The following is a 17,475-nucleotide window of genomic DNA, read 5'->3' as shown; positions in this document are numbered from 1 at the left end:
ATGAGACAGCGAATTCATCTTCTGCTCTGCATATATACATAGCTCTAGGACGGCCTCTAGAACACCAGTAGCTGAAGCAACATTAAGATTGATTATTCACAATGGGAACAGCCATTGGTTTATTGTTTATTTTGGGATTGCTGACAACTCAAAGTTCAGCACGCACGCTAAACGAAGAGGCAATGATGGAGAGATATGAACAATGGATGAGGCTCCATGGACGCGTATACAAGGACGATGCAGAGAAGGAAAGGCGTTTCCAGATATTCAAGAACAATGTAGAGTTCATTGAAGGTTTTAATAGAGGTGGCAAATCAACCCATTTAATTAAATTACCCATACCCGCCCATGAATAGATGGGTATGGGTATCTTAAATTTTTGTATATGGGTATAAATGGGTTACCCAATAATACGCATTTAATAAATGGGTATTATTGGGTAACCCATCAAACCCAATTAACCCATTTAGAACTCTCTTCCCCCCAAGTCTCTTCTTTTCCCCCACCCATTTTTTTTTCAAATTTTTCATTTTGTCATGATGTTAACTACTTTTGTTTCATTATTATTATTATTATTATTATTATTATTATTTGTTGGTTTTATCTTATTATTTTATTTTCTCTTAGTTTGTTAACTTGCTCATTAATTTATGATAAAATTTAGCCTATTTTCTTATCTTTCTAAAATGAAATTTTAAATTTATATATGAAAAAAATGTTAGGAGTTCAAAATTTTTGGATTAAATTTTTATATTAATTTTTATAGTACTTAGTTCAAATTGTTATATTCTTATTATTCAATTATTAAATAATAGGTAATTTTGTGACATAGAGTATAAATGAAAAAAAATTGGTAATTAAGTTTATTGAACATTATAAATAAATATTTAAAACTAATGATGGGTACAAAGAGTGGTATAAATTGATAACTTAGTTTGCAAAAATGAATTTAAATGAGTTTACAAAAAGTTAAAATAAATGGGTTATAAATGGATAATTGGGTTACCCAATTCATTTTTTGATTTACCCATTTATACCCATCTAATTAAATGAGTATAAATGAGTTGACTCACTTATACCCATTACCCATTTTACCTAACCCAAACCCGCCCAAGTCACCCATTTTGACACATCTAGGTTTTAACAAGGCTGGAAACAAGCCTTACAAGCTCGGCATCAATCAATTTGCAGACCTTACCAATGAGGAGTTTGTTGCTACTCATAATGGACTGAAGAGACCCTTTTCACCAAAGTTGCTCACAAGTACATCTTTCAAGTATGAAAATGTGACCCCAGTGCCAGCTACCATCGACTGGAGGAAGAAAGGTGCGGTCACACCGATTAAGGATCAGGGACAATGCGGTAAAAATTTAAGCCCCCTCTGGTTGTATGAACAAAGTAATTATTTATCTGGGGTTTTAATTTTAACACCAATCGGTTTGTGAGGAAAGGTATACTTAGTTTTTCATATACATATATATATATATATTTGCTTCTGATTCGCAGGGAGTTTGCAGGGCATTTTCGGCAGTTGCAACAACTGAGGGGATTACAAAACTGAGTAACGGGAAGTTGATATCACTGTCTGAGCAAGAACTAGTGGATTGCGACAGAACAAGTGAAGATCAGGGCTGCAACGGCGGCCTCATGGAAGGTGCCTTTAAATTCATTGTGAAAAACAAGTGCATTGAACAACGAAACCACTTACCCTACACGGCAGCTGATGGAAATTGCAACAGAACTAAAGAAGCTTATCACACAGCCATGATCAGTGGTTAAGAATTGGTGCCCGTCAACAGCGAAGCAGCATTGCTGAAAGCTGTGGCTAATCAGCCAGTTTCAGTTGCCATTGATGCTGGTGGGAGGGCTTTCCAATTCCACAGCAGCGGAGTCTTCACTGGAGACTGTGGAACTGATCTAGACCATGGTGTTACTGCCGTTGGGTATGGAACTACTAATGGCACAAAATACTGGCTGGTAAAGAACTCATGGGGCACAAGCTGGGGTGAGAGTGGATACACAAGGATGCAACGGGGCATTGCCATGGTTCAAAGTCGCGGTTGTGGTTGTGGTCGCGGCCTGGACCGTTCCACATCGGTCTCGGCATATCGGTCGCGGTTTCGACGTGACGCGAATTTTTGAAATATTTAATATTTTAAAAATTGTAAAAAATATGATAAACAAAAATAATTAAAAATTTAGTAAAAATAATAAAAATTCGAGTTGACTCGGATGACTCGGAATGATTCGATGTGACTCTGCCGTTTCAACCCTACACGGTGACGTTTCGACGAGTTGAGTATCTCGGTATCGTTTCGTCACGGTATCGTATCGGCAAAGGCTGAGACGGTGACGACTGGCCGAGTCTTCGAACCATGGGCATTGCTGCAAAAGAACGCCTCTGTGGAATTGCCATGGATTCTTCCTACCCAACTCCTTAAGGGAGGGGCGAATCATGATCTTTATAACTCGAGTGGCTGAGCTGATTCTGTTCGTTAGATGCTGGCTCGTCTCTGCTCAAAGTAAATGTCGTAAAGAAGTCAGTGTGTACATAAACTTCAAGAATGGAAGTTCTTGTACCCGATATCTTCCTCAATGGTAGTTGTATACATTTAAAAACCTTGATAAAGCATTATGTGCTCAATTTGACCATCTGCAAGAATCCTCAATATCATTTTCAACTTGATATCAAACTTAAATTGATGTATTAACTCTTATAGTAGAATACCCTTAAAGCCAAAACAATGATTGAAAATCAACGAGTAACAAATACAAATTAAACGCCCCTTCCTCAAGTCGAAACAAGTATTATTTAACTCGGTACATGCGTTGATGCATGCAGCCTGGTTAAGCAGTAAGCAGAGACTATTTAACAGTTTCATGATTGTTTCTTGGTTTCCATCGAGTCCTTTTTCCATCCAGGATAACTTCATTTGCTGAGGACAAAAAATGATATCATTGGTGCATTCTCTGAACCAGTTGGTACCTTTCCACAGGACTTAGAACATGTTATACTTCTTGAACAACCCTCGAGAGAGTTAACATCTATACTGAGAAGGATAGTTGGGAAAGAACGATGAGACTGGTAATTATAAACCCAAAAAAAATAAGTGTATTCAATCATGGACAGTAAAAAAGACCTCAATTGACAGCTCATCAGCAATCTTCTGCGGAAAAATCAAATCAGAACAAAAGTATAAAGAAGAGAGAAAAGGGAAGGGAGCCTATAATTCCAAATTTTTTTAAAAAAAAATGAGCTTTACTTTATAATCTTATCAGTTATCAGCCGCAGAAAGTATTAATTCATACAGGACTTCGATCTTCTTGTTTATATTTCTACGTTGGGTCATTAGTCATCTGCATTGAGCTTTGTTGTTATAGGAGCAATACCCAATGTAGGTTGGATAGAATTCTTGAGATATCTTTCATTTCATCCTAATTAGAAAAAGAAAAAAGAAAAATTGTAGCTTTTTGACTGATGAGGAATCAAATCATCATCAGATAAAGGTACAAATTAAGAAGTCAAATAAAGGGTACTTGCAAATCTTGCAAGTTGATTATAGCTTATAGTTCGAGGTACATATTTAGTGCACAACTAGGCGAGCGTAGATATAAGGCAGATAGCGCTAGCCCCTCTAATTTCTTTGATTTATTGAAGAAGGATTTGAATAATTTTGTTATACATTATAATGCAATTCAGGCAAAAAAAAAAGAAAAAAGAAAAAAAAACCCTGTGAGGCTTATTCTAATTACTCATTATTAACTTTTTCAGTAATCACATCTAATTAATAGTGTTCTCTAATGTCCTCTGCTACCACATAATAGAGTGTGTTTGCAAAATATGGAATTTTAGTTCTGAAATTTGCATCTAAAAGAATTTATTAACGGGAGCAATTATAATTAAAGAACAACTGAAAAATAAAAGCAGCTACAAATGCTTATGGGAAAGGTAACTCTAATTGCAAATTAAGTTAAATTAAGATGGGAGGCCTTTGTAACAAACATAACATTGAGCAATGATCAGCTAATTTTCTCTAGTTCAACGTGCCATTGCATCTCACAAAACTCAGAAATTTTTTGAATCCACCAATCACTATTTTAAATGCAAAAAATGGTTATTGTTAGTCTCACTGTTGTCGAGTGAAATGAAATTCACAAAAGTTTACAGCCAAGAAATCAAAACTTTGACATATTTAGTGGTCGTGACTTTTAAATATTTACTAAAGATAAGATAATAAGTTCAAATACGTATTAATCAAAGGTCAAAAAGAATGTAGGAAATGAGATAGACAACTTAGTTAAAGGACGTTAGCTAAAGACAGGAGAGAACTCAGAATACTCCACCTGAAAATGTCCTGATTATTGTAAACGTTTTCAGGAACATCGGCCTTCCATCAAACATTGTTGAACCAGCCACCGTCTACGTACGGTACCTACCTAAGTTGTACAAGCCACCATTGCAGAGCTTGCCCGGCAAACTGGGAATTTGGATCTCTTCTGATTAGAATATTGCATGGAAAAAGCAATGTTGAAGGAGCATAATGTAGCCCATCCATCTTCTGCTCTCTATATATAACAAGCTCTGTAAGGAACCTAGCACCAATCACTAAAGCACATATTCAAGAAACCAACACTTGTACAACGACTTCATCTTTGAAAATGAAAACGGTGATTGCTTTTTTGTTCCTTTTGGGATTGTTGGCAATTCAATCTGCAGCACTACGCACACTAAAGGATGAGGCTATGGTAGAGAGACATGAGCAGTGGATGAGTCTCCATGGCCGTGTATACAACGATGATGCAGAGAAGGAAAGGCGATTCCAGATATTCAAGAACAATGTAGAGTTCATCGAAGCTTTTAACAAGGCTGGAAAGCTGCCTTACAAGCTTGGTGTCAATCAATTTGCAGACCTTACCAATGAGGAATTCAAAGCCTCGCGTAATGGATTTAAAGCTTCCTCCTCGCTTAAGTTGATCAGAGGTGCATCTTTCAAGTATGAAAATGTGACTGCTGTGCCTGCCACCATGGACTGGAGGAAAAAAGGTGCAGTCACTCCAATTAAGGATCAAGGACAATGTGGTAAGACGGCTACGCAATGTATACAAATGGACTAGTACTAGCATTCTTAAATAATTGCAGAATTAGTGATCATTTGAAAGTGATAAGATTTCTCATACACTGATTCACAGGAAGTTGCTGGGCATTCTCAGCAATTGCAGCCACTGAAGGAATTACCAAACTCAGTACAGGAAAGTTGATATCACTCTCTGAGCAAGAAATAGTGGATTGTGACAGAACAAGTCAAGATCAGGGATGCAATGGTGGAGAAATGGAAGATGCCTTTGCATTCATAGTGAAAAACAAAGGAATTGCCTCTGAAGCAACTTACCCCTACACAGCAGCTGATGGAACTTGCAGCAAAACTAAAGAAGCTGCTCATGCAGCCAAAATCGAAGGTTATGAAAAGGTACCTGCCAACAATGAGGCAGCATTATTGAAAGCGGTGGCTAATCAACCAGTTTCAGTTGCCATCGATGCAAGTGGCATGGCTTTCCAATTCTATACAAGTGGAGTTTTTACTGGAGACTGTGGAACTGATCTCGACCATGGTGTTACTGCTGTAGGATATGGCAAGGCGTCTAATGGTACCAAATATTGGCTGGTAAAGAACTCATGGGGCACAAGCTGGGGTGAGAGTGGATACATAAGGATGCAACGTGGCATTTCTGCCAAAGAAGGCCTCTGTGGCATTGCTATGGATTCTTCCTATCCAACTGCTTAAGTATGGGGTGAATCTCACTCTTGATTATTCCAGTGGCTTAACTAATTCCACTTGTTTAGTATTGGTTTGTCAATGTTACTCCTTTTAAATCATGTAATTTTAGTAAAGCAGTCCTATGTATACTATGTATATAAACTTCATAAATGAAAGAGCCAGCTCTGTTACTATTTGTCAGAATTTTCCACAAGCTTTTAAATCTGATACCAAATTGGTCTTGATAGTGTGAATTTGTAATCTACAAGTATTGTAGCTATAAGAGCAAAAGTATTGAACAAGAACAGCATATATCTTTCCGCAAGAAGTCCAAAATATTCTGCTTTTTGGTTTTTTCCTTTTCTTGTAGAGCTTGAATTTGAATCTTGCAAGAGCAACACTTGATGTGTTAAGTTAGAATTCGTAACTGCCTCTTCAATCCCAATTAAGAACCACATTGCAGCATTTTTCTTGACTTAGCAATCGAATAAGATTAATAATGCAAGATAGAAACTGATGCTTTCGAAATCCCCATCTCACGATTCTCACCCAACATTTTTAACTTAATGCATTTGATTACCTATCTCTTGCAGCTTGATTTACTGATCTTTATATTCAGCATATCTTCCTTCATTTAAATTTGGGTGAATTACTAATAACCCCCTATAGTTTCACCTATTGTTACATGACCTCCCTAACATTTTAATATATCTACTTCACCCCGCTATGGTTTCATATAAACTAAAAATGTAACGAAAAAATAACCTATATAACGTTGTTAGTTGAAATACCAGTAGTGTCCTTACTTAAATGATAAATCAAATGACTTAACCACCTTTACAAAATCATAAGAGATTACGTGGGTAAATACAAAAAAGTAATAGGAGCAAAGTAGATATTTATACAAATTATAGGGGGTTAAGTGGACAATATGATTTCATGACACGCACTTTTGGAGAGTAAGTGGTTTAATCGTTGTGACTAATTATGCATTCCATTCATTTTCTACTTTATATAAAATTATAGGAGATTATATGACTATTTTAAAACTTTAGAAAGGTCATCTGACATTATGCATAATTACAAGAGGTCTATATAATTTACCCTTTAAATTTTGATAGAAATTCAAGTTTGTTTAATCTCTTCGACACTAGCTACCTTACAACCCATACTAAATCCTCAAACCCAAAAGAGGGATGAACATTTTGTGCCAAAAAATTATTCAAGAAAACATAAGGTTCCATTATTTGCTACTAACAAATAGGAAGAGAATAATTGTTTGTAAAACCAAATACAAGTTTAATCTTCCTAATCAGAAAAACATAAATTTATCAAGACACAAACAAGTTTTTAAAATCTTTAAACAAAGAAATTACTTGAAACAACATTATAAGATCGAAACTTGAGAGACGAAATAGAAGGTTAGATGTGATTCCCATATCTAAATCAATCATGCTCTAAAGGCAGCAGAACTTATGCATTTAGTTAGCGGACATTCAGAAGGGATAATACGAGAAACTCTCTTGAGGTTTCTTTTAATATCATTTAGAAAATTTTAAAATGTCACTTACCACCCATACTTTCATTATTTGTGTAACAAAATTTTTTAACAAAAATCCTAAACTGCCCTTTTCTCCTAAACCACTTTGTTTACTTCAAGAAAAACTATTAACTAAAAAACAAACTCTAATAGTACCATTACATTTTAAAGTTATAGTCCATAAAAATACAAATTTAGAAAATAAAAAATATTTGTAAAGAAATACGTCAACACCAATTCAACTCTATAAATTTAAAATCGATTTCTTATGAACCCTTTTTTCCCCGGCCTCCTCTCAACTGTTGGTCCAAGCCTTTAAGTTGTATTAAATCATTATAAAGATCAACTCAAAATAAATAAAGAAAACATACAACATTTTATCATAATCACAAAAAAGAAAAAGATAACCATAATTCAATTTACCATAATTTACAACTAAAAAAATGCATAGTCATATAAAAAATGAGTAAAAGAGAGTGTTGGAGAAATGGGAAAAAGAAGAAAGTGACTTTTGTTTCTTTTTCTTTAATTTTTTAAGCTCCATTTATTTATTTAATATGTGAATTATGTATCAAGTGAGGGTTAATATAGTCATTTTGCAATTACAAGGGGAGAAAAGTGATATTTTTAAAATCTTAGGGTGCTAAGTGATATTAAGAAAAACCTCAAGGGAGGTTTCTAATATTATCCCTATTGAGAATCCTGATTTTTGAATTTTAAGCGCGTGAGTATGCATACGGTTTCAACCACTTTAGGTAATGGGAGTTTGATAGTTTCTGAAAGCGCGATTTTGCTATGTCAATCATGTATGCGCCTTCAACAGCAGGAAACATACAAGCTGGCGCGATTTGAACAGCAATTCCTCCAAGGCGTGCTTGTCTTGGCAATATATATAACGCCTTTATATTAGCCCATAAAGAAGCTGTTTTGTTCTATCACCCATCTCTGAATCTGGCACTTGGAAGAGTTTATTAGTGACTACTTACCTAGCTTCGGTGGTTGGCTGTAGCAGAAATGTTTGCATGTAGAAACTCAAGTTGGCAAGGACCGATGAGGCTCCGTTTGTTTGACAAGAAAGTCGTGCAAGGAAGTGCATGCGAGAAAAGTGAGGTGAAGTGATGTAAAAAAAAAAAAAGGAAACTAAATTTCCTGTATGTGTTTGATAGACAAGAAAATAGTGTAAAGAAATTTGAGTTATTGTATATAAATTTGAATGTTACAGGAAAATTGTTTACATTTCTTGGATAGATGCTATCGAAGTACTAGTACATTGGTTAGAAACTAACGCATTGAAATATAAAAATACATTCATTTGCTAAAAGATTACCTAAGAGGAGCATAAAATATGTAATAACGTATTTAATTGCATAATTATTTCAAAAATAAATAAATAAAAACTAACATGAAAATAAAGTTGAATGCATATACTTTTATGCTATTACATCTAAGTAATTTATTCAAACACTATCTAAGAGTAAAGGTCTAAGCATTGATTCGAGCGCTTGACACATGGAAAAAAGATATTGAAACATTCATGCTTTATAGGTAAAAAAATTAGCCAAAATGGAAACTCAAATAAACAGAATCAGAGGTTTGACTTCTGTTCAGAAAAGAAGAATTAGAAGGCGTAGATATGATACGAGCGCTTAGAGTCCTAGACTAAAGTTGCTCTGTTTGCACCTGTAAGTAGCAAAGTTATATCCAAAAGAAACTTCTAAAGAAATTGGTTAAGAGTAGGCGAATAACTACTCATGAGTCATGACTATTTTCTTAACTCAATTGCATAAATTTACTTCCACATTCAACTGGTGAAATGCACAATACACAACAAAGCTCAACCTCTGTAACTTTGGCCGTAAGGGGACAAAATTACTCATTCCTTGGAGCAGTGCAGTAAAAGAACAGGCATTGCTAAGAACTCTGCTCAAATTAGCACCAACTTGTGTAGATCTTATGATCAAAGCAGCTTTATTAGAAAGCAAATGAAAGCGATACAAAGGCCCCTTCTCATTATTCCCCCCACACACACAAGGCTCACTCTTACGGCCCGCCCACCCACATTCTCCCCAGCAATAGGAAAGCTACGTCTAACTAATGCGTCACCAAACACAAGGGGCAGCCTCAAGCATGAATCCCCATCGTAACAGCGATTTCCCCCCACTACCTACCTAATGGAACCAACTAATTTAGACGTCAATTCCAATAGTCCATCTATGCATCTCCTCCTTTGGAACTGGAATGTCGATAGCCACCAATCCTGTTGTCGCTTCATAGGTAAAGTCAGTCTCAGCACCATCCACTGAGCATTTTAGCGGGCGCTGAGAAGAGTAAGCTCCAAACGGGCCACATCCCCTCACTTTAAGTATGATCTTTGCCGTTGGTGATCTCTTTTCACTAAGAGAACCAGAGATCTCAGACGTAGCCTCACCAGCAAAGATCTCTGCTTCGTTGTCTGAAGTCGGTTGGACCTCAAACTGCTCAACAGCACCACCGCTGTTGAACATGTTGAGCAGACCAATTGGTGCGAAGGAAATGTTTGCAGCAATTTCCTGCATGATTTATCAACCATTGGTATCTCCAACTATATAGAATGTACATAGCATCATTAAGAAGGAAATGCACTCTTTTTGAAGGCTCACCTTCACAGGACAGAAGTGGAAGAGTTCATATTCAAGAACTTTGAGTGTCACAGGAAGAGAAGCACCTTTTGGTAGCCGCATTACCTCCCCTGCGTTTCAGTTCGAGGATTATTCTCAGAGTCAGGTTTACAATTGATTGTTAAGGGAAAATAAGGTGGTGAAAACGAACAATGGATAAAAAAGCCAAGTACCTGATCTTTGGGCATAGACTACTGTTTCCCCATCCCAGTTTGGGCCAGCAATTTGAGATATGGGGTCAACATCACTGGCTTGAACAGAACCAGTAAGGGTGCCAGGAGAAGCATCATGGATACGTGTCTTCTTTGTGATTTTGCACCAACCAGCACCTTGGCAGTTGAAAACACCAACAACACCAGTGCATTTGTTCACATTCCAAATCTTAAGCAAGCTGCATTATTTTTATTTTTTTTTTGAAGTAAATATTACTTGTAATAAATAATACTGCATGATGCTGGATATAATAAAGTGTTCAGATCGAATAGCAAACCTTTTCCCATCTCTGGCTGGATCAACAAAGAGGCAGTCACATGTAGGCCGCCCAGGCAACTGTGCCCGAAGGACAGAACCATCAGGTAGGACCAGCTTCTTCAAAAGCTCAAAGTTGTGATTGCCAGGCTTGTCACTGAATATCGAAAAACAACATGAGCATTAACACATAGGTCCTAAAAATTAATGAAACCAGAAAGATGATTCAGGTGAGGACACAAGTATTTACCTGACATAGATTGCACATCCTCCAACAGCTCGAGCTGCAGCATGGTAGTCGGCAGCAGGGTGTAAGCTCTGCATCACAGATTGTCATCAGTATTTCAGTTGGTTACATGGTAATGATGTGTAAGAGTTCATTTATCAGCTTCTCATCTGCCAATCTTTAACTGGAGAGAGATTTAACTTAGCATAATACTCACATGGAACATATCCCAATCAGGTTGCATAAATTCTCCAAGGAATAAAGAGTTGTAGGCAACAGATGAAATGTGTATGGTGTGGGAAGCAGGGTCACGAGGGTAAAAGTCATCAGAAGCTCTGACAACAGCAGTCTGCTTGGCACTGTAGATCCCATCAGTATTATGACACATGCAGGCAATACATCCATTGTCAGGGAAGTTCCGTGCCACAGAAGCTTCAAGGGCCTGGTGATAGCTGCGAGTCAGAGAAACTCTACCACCATGGCCAGCACCGAGGGTCTCAATAATGTTCTGCACATCAACTTTAACACCATCTACTCCACAAGAAGCCAGGTATGAATGAAGCTCATTATAGAAGTTGAACACCTTCTTTGGGTGGACCAGACCCAAACCATGGACAGCAAGACTATCCATGACTATATCTGGTTGGTTACCCATCACACCTGGAGATGACACGGGGTATGCCAAAGCAGAGTCATAGTGCTCCAAGCCTGCACCAGCTGGTTGTACTCCACCCCAGTAACCTGCTAGAGCATGCCACACATAGACGTACCTGCACCATATTAGAAATAGACTGAGTAAACAGCATCCAATAAATTAAGCAACTGTATAAATGGAAACATGGCCAGACATATTTTTTCAACAGTCTAGAAGACCATCAAAAGATAATTTCATGTACTTGCCAGAATTGTTTTAGGTAAAAAGGAAAATGATTGCATGCATTGCCATTTACATAGAAGAACTAGCAAGGAAAAATGTAACAAAGAAGAAATGAAATAAGAAGACAAGAAATAAGAGCTGATAACACTTTCTTTAAGAAAGAATGTATGCATGCAAGGACACCCAGAGATACAGAAGAAAGTGCCTTATTTCTAACCAAGTACCATGCAATTGCACCATAGGGTATATTAGCTCTCAAGAGAGATTGAGAAAACATTATACAGGAAAAAAAGAAAACCGGGTGAACTTACTTGACATCATGGCCCTGCTTGGTGTCTTGAACGAGCTGCTTCAGGCCAACCTGACTTTCACCATTCTTCTGGAATTTCTCATTTTCTTTTATGCCTGTGAGTCTGTTTGCAAATCTGCAGAAAAAACTGTGTTAAGCATATTTTACAGAAGTCAGAAGTTACAAAGGTACCTAAAGATTTTTGCTTAAAGTAAGTCCATAACCCCTCTTCTAGACGAATTATCATATCTTCAGTGCTTTTTTTCTTTTGTAGGTTTTGTTGTTGTGGGTGGGGGGAGGGGGGGGAGTTGGTTGGGTGGGGTGCAATGTGTCTGTTGATGTGAATTCAGAAACAAGGATGCGAACCAAGAATAGATTAAGGCCACTCATACCATAACAGGGGCAACCAGAGTATGGTTCATATCTTAAGTGATTTAACCACATTTGCTGCCGCAAAGAAAATTTACTAATCTACACGGTCAGTTTGTTTGATCTCTACTAAGAAGCATAGTGTGATACCGCCTATATAAAACGCTTTCTCAGCTTAATTGAAATGACTACCACGCAACCAAAACTTATACTGGACAAAGCAATAAAGAACAAAACTTACTGAGCTCCTTCCTGCACTACGCAATTGGTATCCTTCACTTGACCAATCTGTTGCCAACCATCATCCACAATTAGGAAACGAGGAGGAGTGCCACCTTCAGACAAGCTGCAAAGATAACCACAAAAAATTAGCAATTCATCTCCACTGAACATCAGTTCGGAAGAGCAAACGAAAGTTAGATTCATGTTTCACCTTGTAAGGCCTTCCTCAACACCCTCAGCTGTGACATCAGTGTAAAATGCATCCCATGTGCACCAACCAAACCAGTCGAGGAATGAGGGGAGCTACAAAACAACCCACCAAACATAAGATTTGAATTCCAATTTAATCCAACTACAAGACAGAGACAAGAAAAACTTTGCTTACGTTTTTCCTCTCTCGGTGGTGAAAAGTTTGCATGTGCTTCTCTACAGCTCTATTTATAATAAGAAAAGAAGAATATTATTGTCAGTCAGGAAATGGTAATTTACTTGTGGAAAATTCAACTATGAAGACACCATGGTTGTTTTATGATAACATGGAGTCAAGCTCCAAATGCTTCTCGACCCACACCCCACGGGAAGGGGCCACAGGCATTGGAGGACCAGCATGAATAGAAAAGTGGACAAGGAGAAGTGAGGACGTACTTTACAGCCTGGTTGATGACTTCAAAAGGATTGGTCCCAGCATGAATGTAGACAAGGTAAAGTCCTTGGTTGGTTTCAACAGCATGATCTCCTGCAACAACCATACCACAAAAACAAGGTCGTTTTGGTTCTTTCGAACTCTTTCTTTTCTAAGATATGTTCCCAAATTTTATTAACTCCATTATTGATTCATTAGATGACAAGATCTAATTGGTTTCTCCAGCTTGGTCATGTCAGAGCACAGTGGACTTGGTCCCCATTTGATGATGAAGGGATGGTTCTGGCTTAATTGAAGATACGGCCTCACAAGATAGGCAAAGCAGCAAACATGTATCCTACACCAAATACTTTGGGATGGCCTGAGCCTACTCACCACTCTCAAGGCAGATCTCTAGTTCATTCTTCTCATTTCCTTGAAGGGCAGCTCGGAACTGGCCTTCAAGGAGAGGGAGGAACACAGTGTAGATGAGGGGGGCATCCTCACGCTCGCCTTCTGTCGTGTCTTTGCTCTCCACAAGCATAAACTGTGTCTCCAAAGGAATGTCCTTCCCACATGATCCCATTCTCTGAGTCATCCACCACAGCTTGAACCGGAAGCAGCACATGAAGCGGAGCCCCCTACCAAAGAAGCAAATTATAAAGATATGTACATATCTCGAAAACATAAGACAATCATCAGAGATTATAGGCATACAAAACTTTTTGAAAAAAAAAAAAATGGTCATCCTCCGCAACATTTACTATGCTACATTATATAATCAGTGATGCACATATTTCTCCTACCGTTCAACTTCCTGGTACATAGCTACTTCAAAAGGTTAAGACAGTAGCAGAACCAGAAATAAGTGTTAAATTACAATTAGGGATTAGCACATGGCTCAGCTTGATACCTCAAACTAATTAGAGATTAAAGATTAACTACTTTTCCATGTACAAATTAAAGTATTCTTTGGATTTCTACAACCGGATTCAAAACTAGAAACAAGCACCAAAGAAAGCATCAGTAATAACGAGTTAATTAGCCCGATTTCTTGACCAGTACAACTTGATTAGGTTTTTACCTAATATTCCAAAAAGAAATAACATGTTGGTATGACACATGCAAGGATTAACAATCCAGAACAATGTGTTCCTACAAGCTGAACATCGAATTTTCATCCACTACCAACAAATTCAAGAGGATTTGGGTGCTTACTCTAATCCCCCAACTGGGAAAACATGCAAGCTTTTGCTGTGTTCAGCTGTGGCACCAAGAAAAGCACCCTCCACAAGTCCCACACCTGATCCAGGAGTCAGCACAATGTTGTCAGGGACTCCCGTGAGTATGGTCTTTCCATGAACCACAAGGTCCCCGTTGTTGATGGAGATTTTTGGTGTGACCGTCATTTTCACCAACTTGGATGCTTCTTCACTATAAACTGCATCATCACAACCAGCACATAAGCTCTAGCAACAAACATAGAGCAAGCATAGAGCAGACATCATGACTAACTACTTCAGATCATCACATAAGTTCAAGCAACAACTAAGCATCTCAAATGCAACAAACAGCAAAGATAAATACTTGCCTTAAGGACTTTTATCTTGATTATCTATAGCTATTACAAGTTCATCTTATATTAACTCAATTTGATCATGTCAAGATATGATTGTAGCCGCAGCCAAGTAAGACGGTCAAACTTTACCGCCTGGCTAACGAATCAGGCGCCAAGCCGACACCGCGACATCGACATCATCTACCGCCATGGTTGGACTAAAAAGCAATAATGATACAACAAAGTTGAGGGTCCAAACTAAAATTTTTTTTTCCATCAGTAGAAAACAAAGACGGACCTTTTTCTTGAAAATAACAAGAGCACGAATAAAAGTAGTAAAATAAGGTGACAAAAAAGCCTTTTTATTGGAGCAAACAACTTGTGAAAATAGGAATATGTGAATTAAAGGCGGCCAAAATAGAGAATATTCCCATTGGAGTGATGACAAACAAATCTTTTTGCACTTTTGATGGTAAGTGGTAAGGAGAGAAAATTTGACTAGAGAGCAAGGGCATTTTTGTCAATGAAACGCTGTAAAAACATCCGAATCTACTAAAACTGGAAAGATCCGCTGATGCCAACTAAAATGAAACTGTAAAGAATATTCAAGCAGTGGTTGAGGAGGAAAATATGAAAGAATCCAAGGGTAATTTCGTCAAATAAGTTAAATAATTAGTATATAGGTTGTTCACCGTCGAGTAGCGACAAAACTCTCCGATCAGAACGACGACGGTTTAACTTCAACTGCTCCTTTAAAAGTTAAAATCAAAGCTGGAGCTGAGGATTCATAGCAGGGTAATATTCTAGTTGCTGAAAAAACCATGGTAGGAACGGTAAATTCGAAGAGTATAAAAGGGCATACTAGTCAAATCATCCAAACTACTCCCTAAATTTAAAATTTCTGCGCGAAAATTGAGAAAAAGAAATAGAAAGAATTAAAGTGGGAATATTCATCTAAATCACCTCTTGAACATCTTAATATCTTCCCAAAGAAAAAACTTCGAGCTGAAGATCGAACCGAAGGTAAAACGCTAGCCCAACGAAGAACCATTTACAGTAAAATTTTCTTCAGAGAAAGAGGAAATTCTCTGGAGGTTTGTTCTTTCCACAGAAATTAAGATCTCAGACAATATAAGATTTAAAAATATCTACTTTCTGAAAACTTTGTATAGATTTTCCAACACAGGAGGAGGCAAGAATCACTAGCTAATCCTAGAAATTCAAATTGAACCATATATAACAGGTGGGATTTTGAAGTTATCAAACATTTTCAAATCCTAGGTGTTTAAGATTCCTGCGAAAAGGGAAAACATGATAATGAACACTTGGGTAATTTTTCCTAGGAAACTTTAAGGCCCTTTTCATGCATAAACATGCACAGAACAAACAACTGTAATCCAAACACCTCAAAAGAATCAACTCAGACGCCATAAGAATCAACTCAGAACAAACAACTGTAATCCAAATCTCACTGACATCTTATCTCACCAAGTCAATTTGTAGTACTATTTCTCCACTCAAAAAGAATCCCAAAAACTCACCTTAAAAAGTTTTCCTCTGTTGAAGCTTGGATGATCAAGATGGAAATTCAAAGTCTCAAGACGAAGAAATTTGCTCAGCAGAAGTGCACTCCAGACGGGAATGCGAGCTTCTTTTGAGAAGGACAGAGAAAAAGAGAAGCAGATGTAGCCAGAGCCCGGTAGAATTAGAATGCTCTTTAACAATGGGGTGACTCGAAGAAAGAGTTGGGGAGGTTTTTATAGTCCTCCTTGGTGGTAAATGCCGAACAAGCTTCCTCAAGAAAGCTAGTTAAGTGTTGACACGTGTACCACTGTTACTAGTGCTTAATAGTATCTTAATTACTACTATTTTTAGTTTATCTTTTTTTATTTGTTTTGATTACTATTTTTAGTTTATCTTTTTTTTTTTTCATGATTGTCTCCACCATGGATAACAAAAAAAGTGATTACTCGATGGCATAAAAAGTATTTTTTTTAACTTTAGATGCTTTATACTATTTTTAGAGTTAATATTTATACTAATTATGAATTAATCTAAATTTACATTAATAGTGTATACATCTTCGAATTTAGTTACATGAGAAAAAAAATCTCAATTTGAGATTGAATTTTAGACATGACATATACGTGATGATGATCCGTTAATACATGTATTAATGTGTAGTGTAAGAAAGTAATTCATAGTCAATCACATGTTACGATGCATATACATTATATCTTTTATCCTACTTTGATAGTCTTATTTTATTTTTTTATCCGTCACAAATTATAATTTACATTTCAATTGAAAAATATAGTTAACTTTTAATTTCTCTAAAATACCTTTATTTCATGTACTTTCTTATGATTGAATATAACTTATTTTATTCAATAATTATCCTAATTCATATCTTGAATGATGAAACTTTTCTTCAGTGTTATTATTGTAATTAATATAAAGGGATAATGACTAGTCATATTCCCAACATTAGTGCGGGATATTTTAGAAAAATAATATGTTAAATTTATTTTTTCAATAAAGTTAACTATTGTTTTTGTCCCACCTTAATAGTCTTTTTTTTTTGTTTCACACAGTTTAAAAAAAATTAATTAACTTTGTTGGAATTATAAATCTAGCCTATTATTTTTTTTAAAATACCCTTACATTAATATTAAGAGTATGATTAATCATTATACCTTTACATTAATTACAAAAAACAATATTATGAAAAGCTGCACTATTCAAGGCAATTAATAAATAATGTAGGTTAAAATAAGGATATTTTAGATAAGTTATAAGTTAATTATATTTTTCAATTAAAAAGTAAATCATAATTTAACACGAGTGAAAAATGAAAATAAAACTAATCAAAGTGAGACAGACAGAGCGAA

General features: G+C 36.6%; 2 protein-coding genes and 1 pseudogene across 2 annotated transcripts; 2 read left to right on the top strand and 1 right to left on the bottom strand.

Moving 5' to 3' along the window:
- Nucleotides 1–101: 101 nt before the first annotated feature.
- Nucleotides 102–2,441, top strand: LOC113696493 (senescence-specific cysteine protease SAG39-like; annotated as a pseudogene).
- A 2,149-nt stretch (nt 2,442–4,590) lies between these two features.
- On the top strand, nt 4,591–5,960 carry LOC113696494 (senescence-specific cysteine protease SAG39-like). Its single transcript, XM_027215899.2, has 2 exons — nt 4,591–5,080; nt 5,191–5,960. The coding sequence occupies exons 1-2, from the start codon at nt 4,660–4,662 to the stop codon at nt 5,781–5,783; spliced, it is 1,014 nt and encodes a 337-aa protein (XP_027071700.2). The 5' UTR covers nt 4,591–4,659; the 3' UTR covers nt 5,784–5,960.
- A 3,101-nt stretch (nt 5,961–9,061) lies between these two features.
- On the bottom strand, nt 9,062–16,309 carry LOC113697228 (probable galactinol--sucrose galactosyltransferase 2). Its single transcript, XM_027216748.2, has 14 exons — nt 16,126–16,309; nt 14,245–14,467; nt 13,423–13,667; nt 13,050–13,140; nt 12,790–12,838; nt 12,616–12,707; nt 12,424–12,528; nt 11,836–11,949; nt 10,865–11,417; nt 10,672–10,739; nt 10,444–10,578; nt 10,127–10,344; nt 9,936–10,024; nt 9,062–9,845 (listed from the first exon to the last, which is right to left on the bottom strand). The coding sequence occupies exons 2-14, from the start codon at nt 14,433–14,435 to the stop codon at nt 9,483–9,485; spliced, it is 2,313 nt and encodes a 770-aa protein (XP_027072549.1). The 5' UTR covers nt 14,436–14,467; nt 16,126–16,309; the 3' UTR covers nt 9,062–9,482.
- Between the last annotated feature and the right edge of the window lie 1,166 nt (nt 16,310–17,475).

Source organism: Coffea arabica, chromosome 6e, assembly GCF_036785885.1.
Source record: "Coffea arabica cultivar ET-39 chromosome 6e, Coffea Arabica ET-39 HiFi, whole genome shotgun sequence".
NCBI lineage: Eukaryota > Viridiplantae > Streptophyta > Magnoliopsida > Gentianales > Rubiaceae > Coffea > Coffea arabica.
The sequence above is the reverse complement of the archived record's forward strand: the minus strand, read 5'-3'. Positions and strand labels throughout refer to the sequence as shown.

Excerpts from the sequence above, each read along its gene's own strand:
- LOC113696494 (XM_027215899.2), top strand. The coding sequence starts at position 4,660 with ATGAAAACGGTGATTGCTTTTTTGTTCCTTTTGGGATTGTTGGCAATT. Across the intron at positions 5,081-5,190 it reads TAAGGATCAAGGACAATGTG|GAAGTTGCTGGGCATTCTCA; the intron begins GTAAGACGGCTA and ends ACTGATTCACAG.
- LOC113697228 (XM_027216748.2), bottom strand. The coding sequence starts at position 14,435 with ATGACGGTCACACCAAAAATCTCCATCAACAACGGGGACCTTGTGGTT. Across the intron at positions 10,025-10,126 it reads AGTCTATGCCCAAAGATCAG|GGGAGGTAATGCGGCTACCA; the intron begins GTACTTGGCTTT and ends ACTGAAACGCAG. Across the intron at positions 9,846-9,935 it reads TCCACTTCTGTCCTGTGAAG|GAAATTGCTGCAAACATTTC; the intron begins GTGAGCCTTCAA and ends TAAATCATGCAG.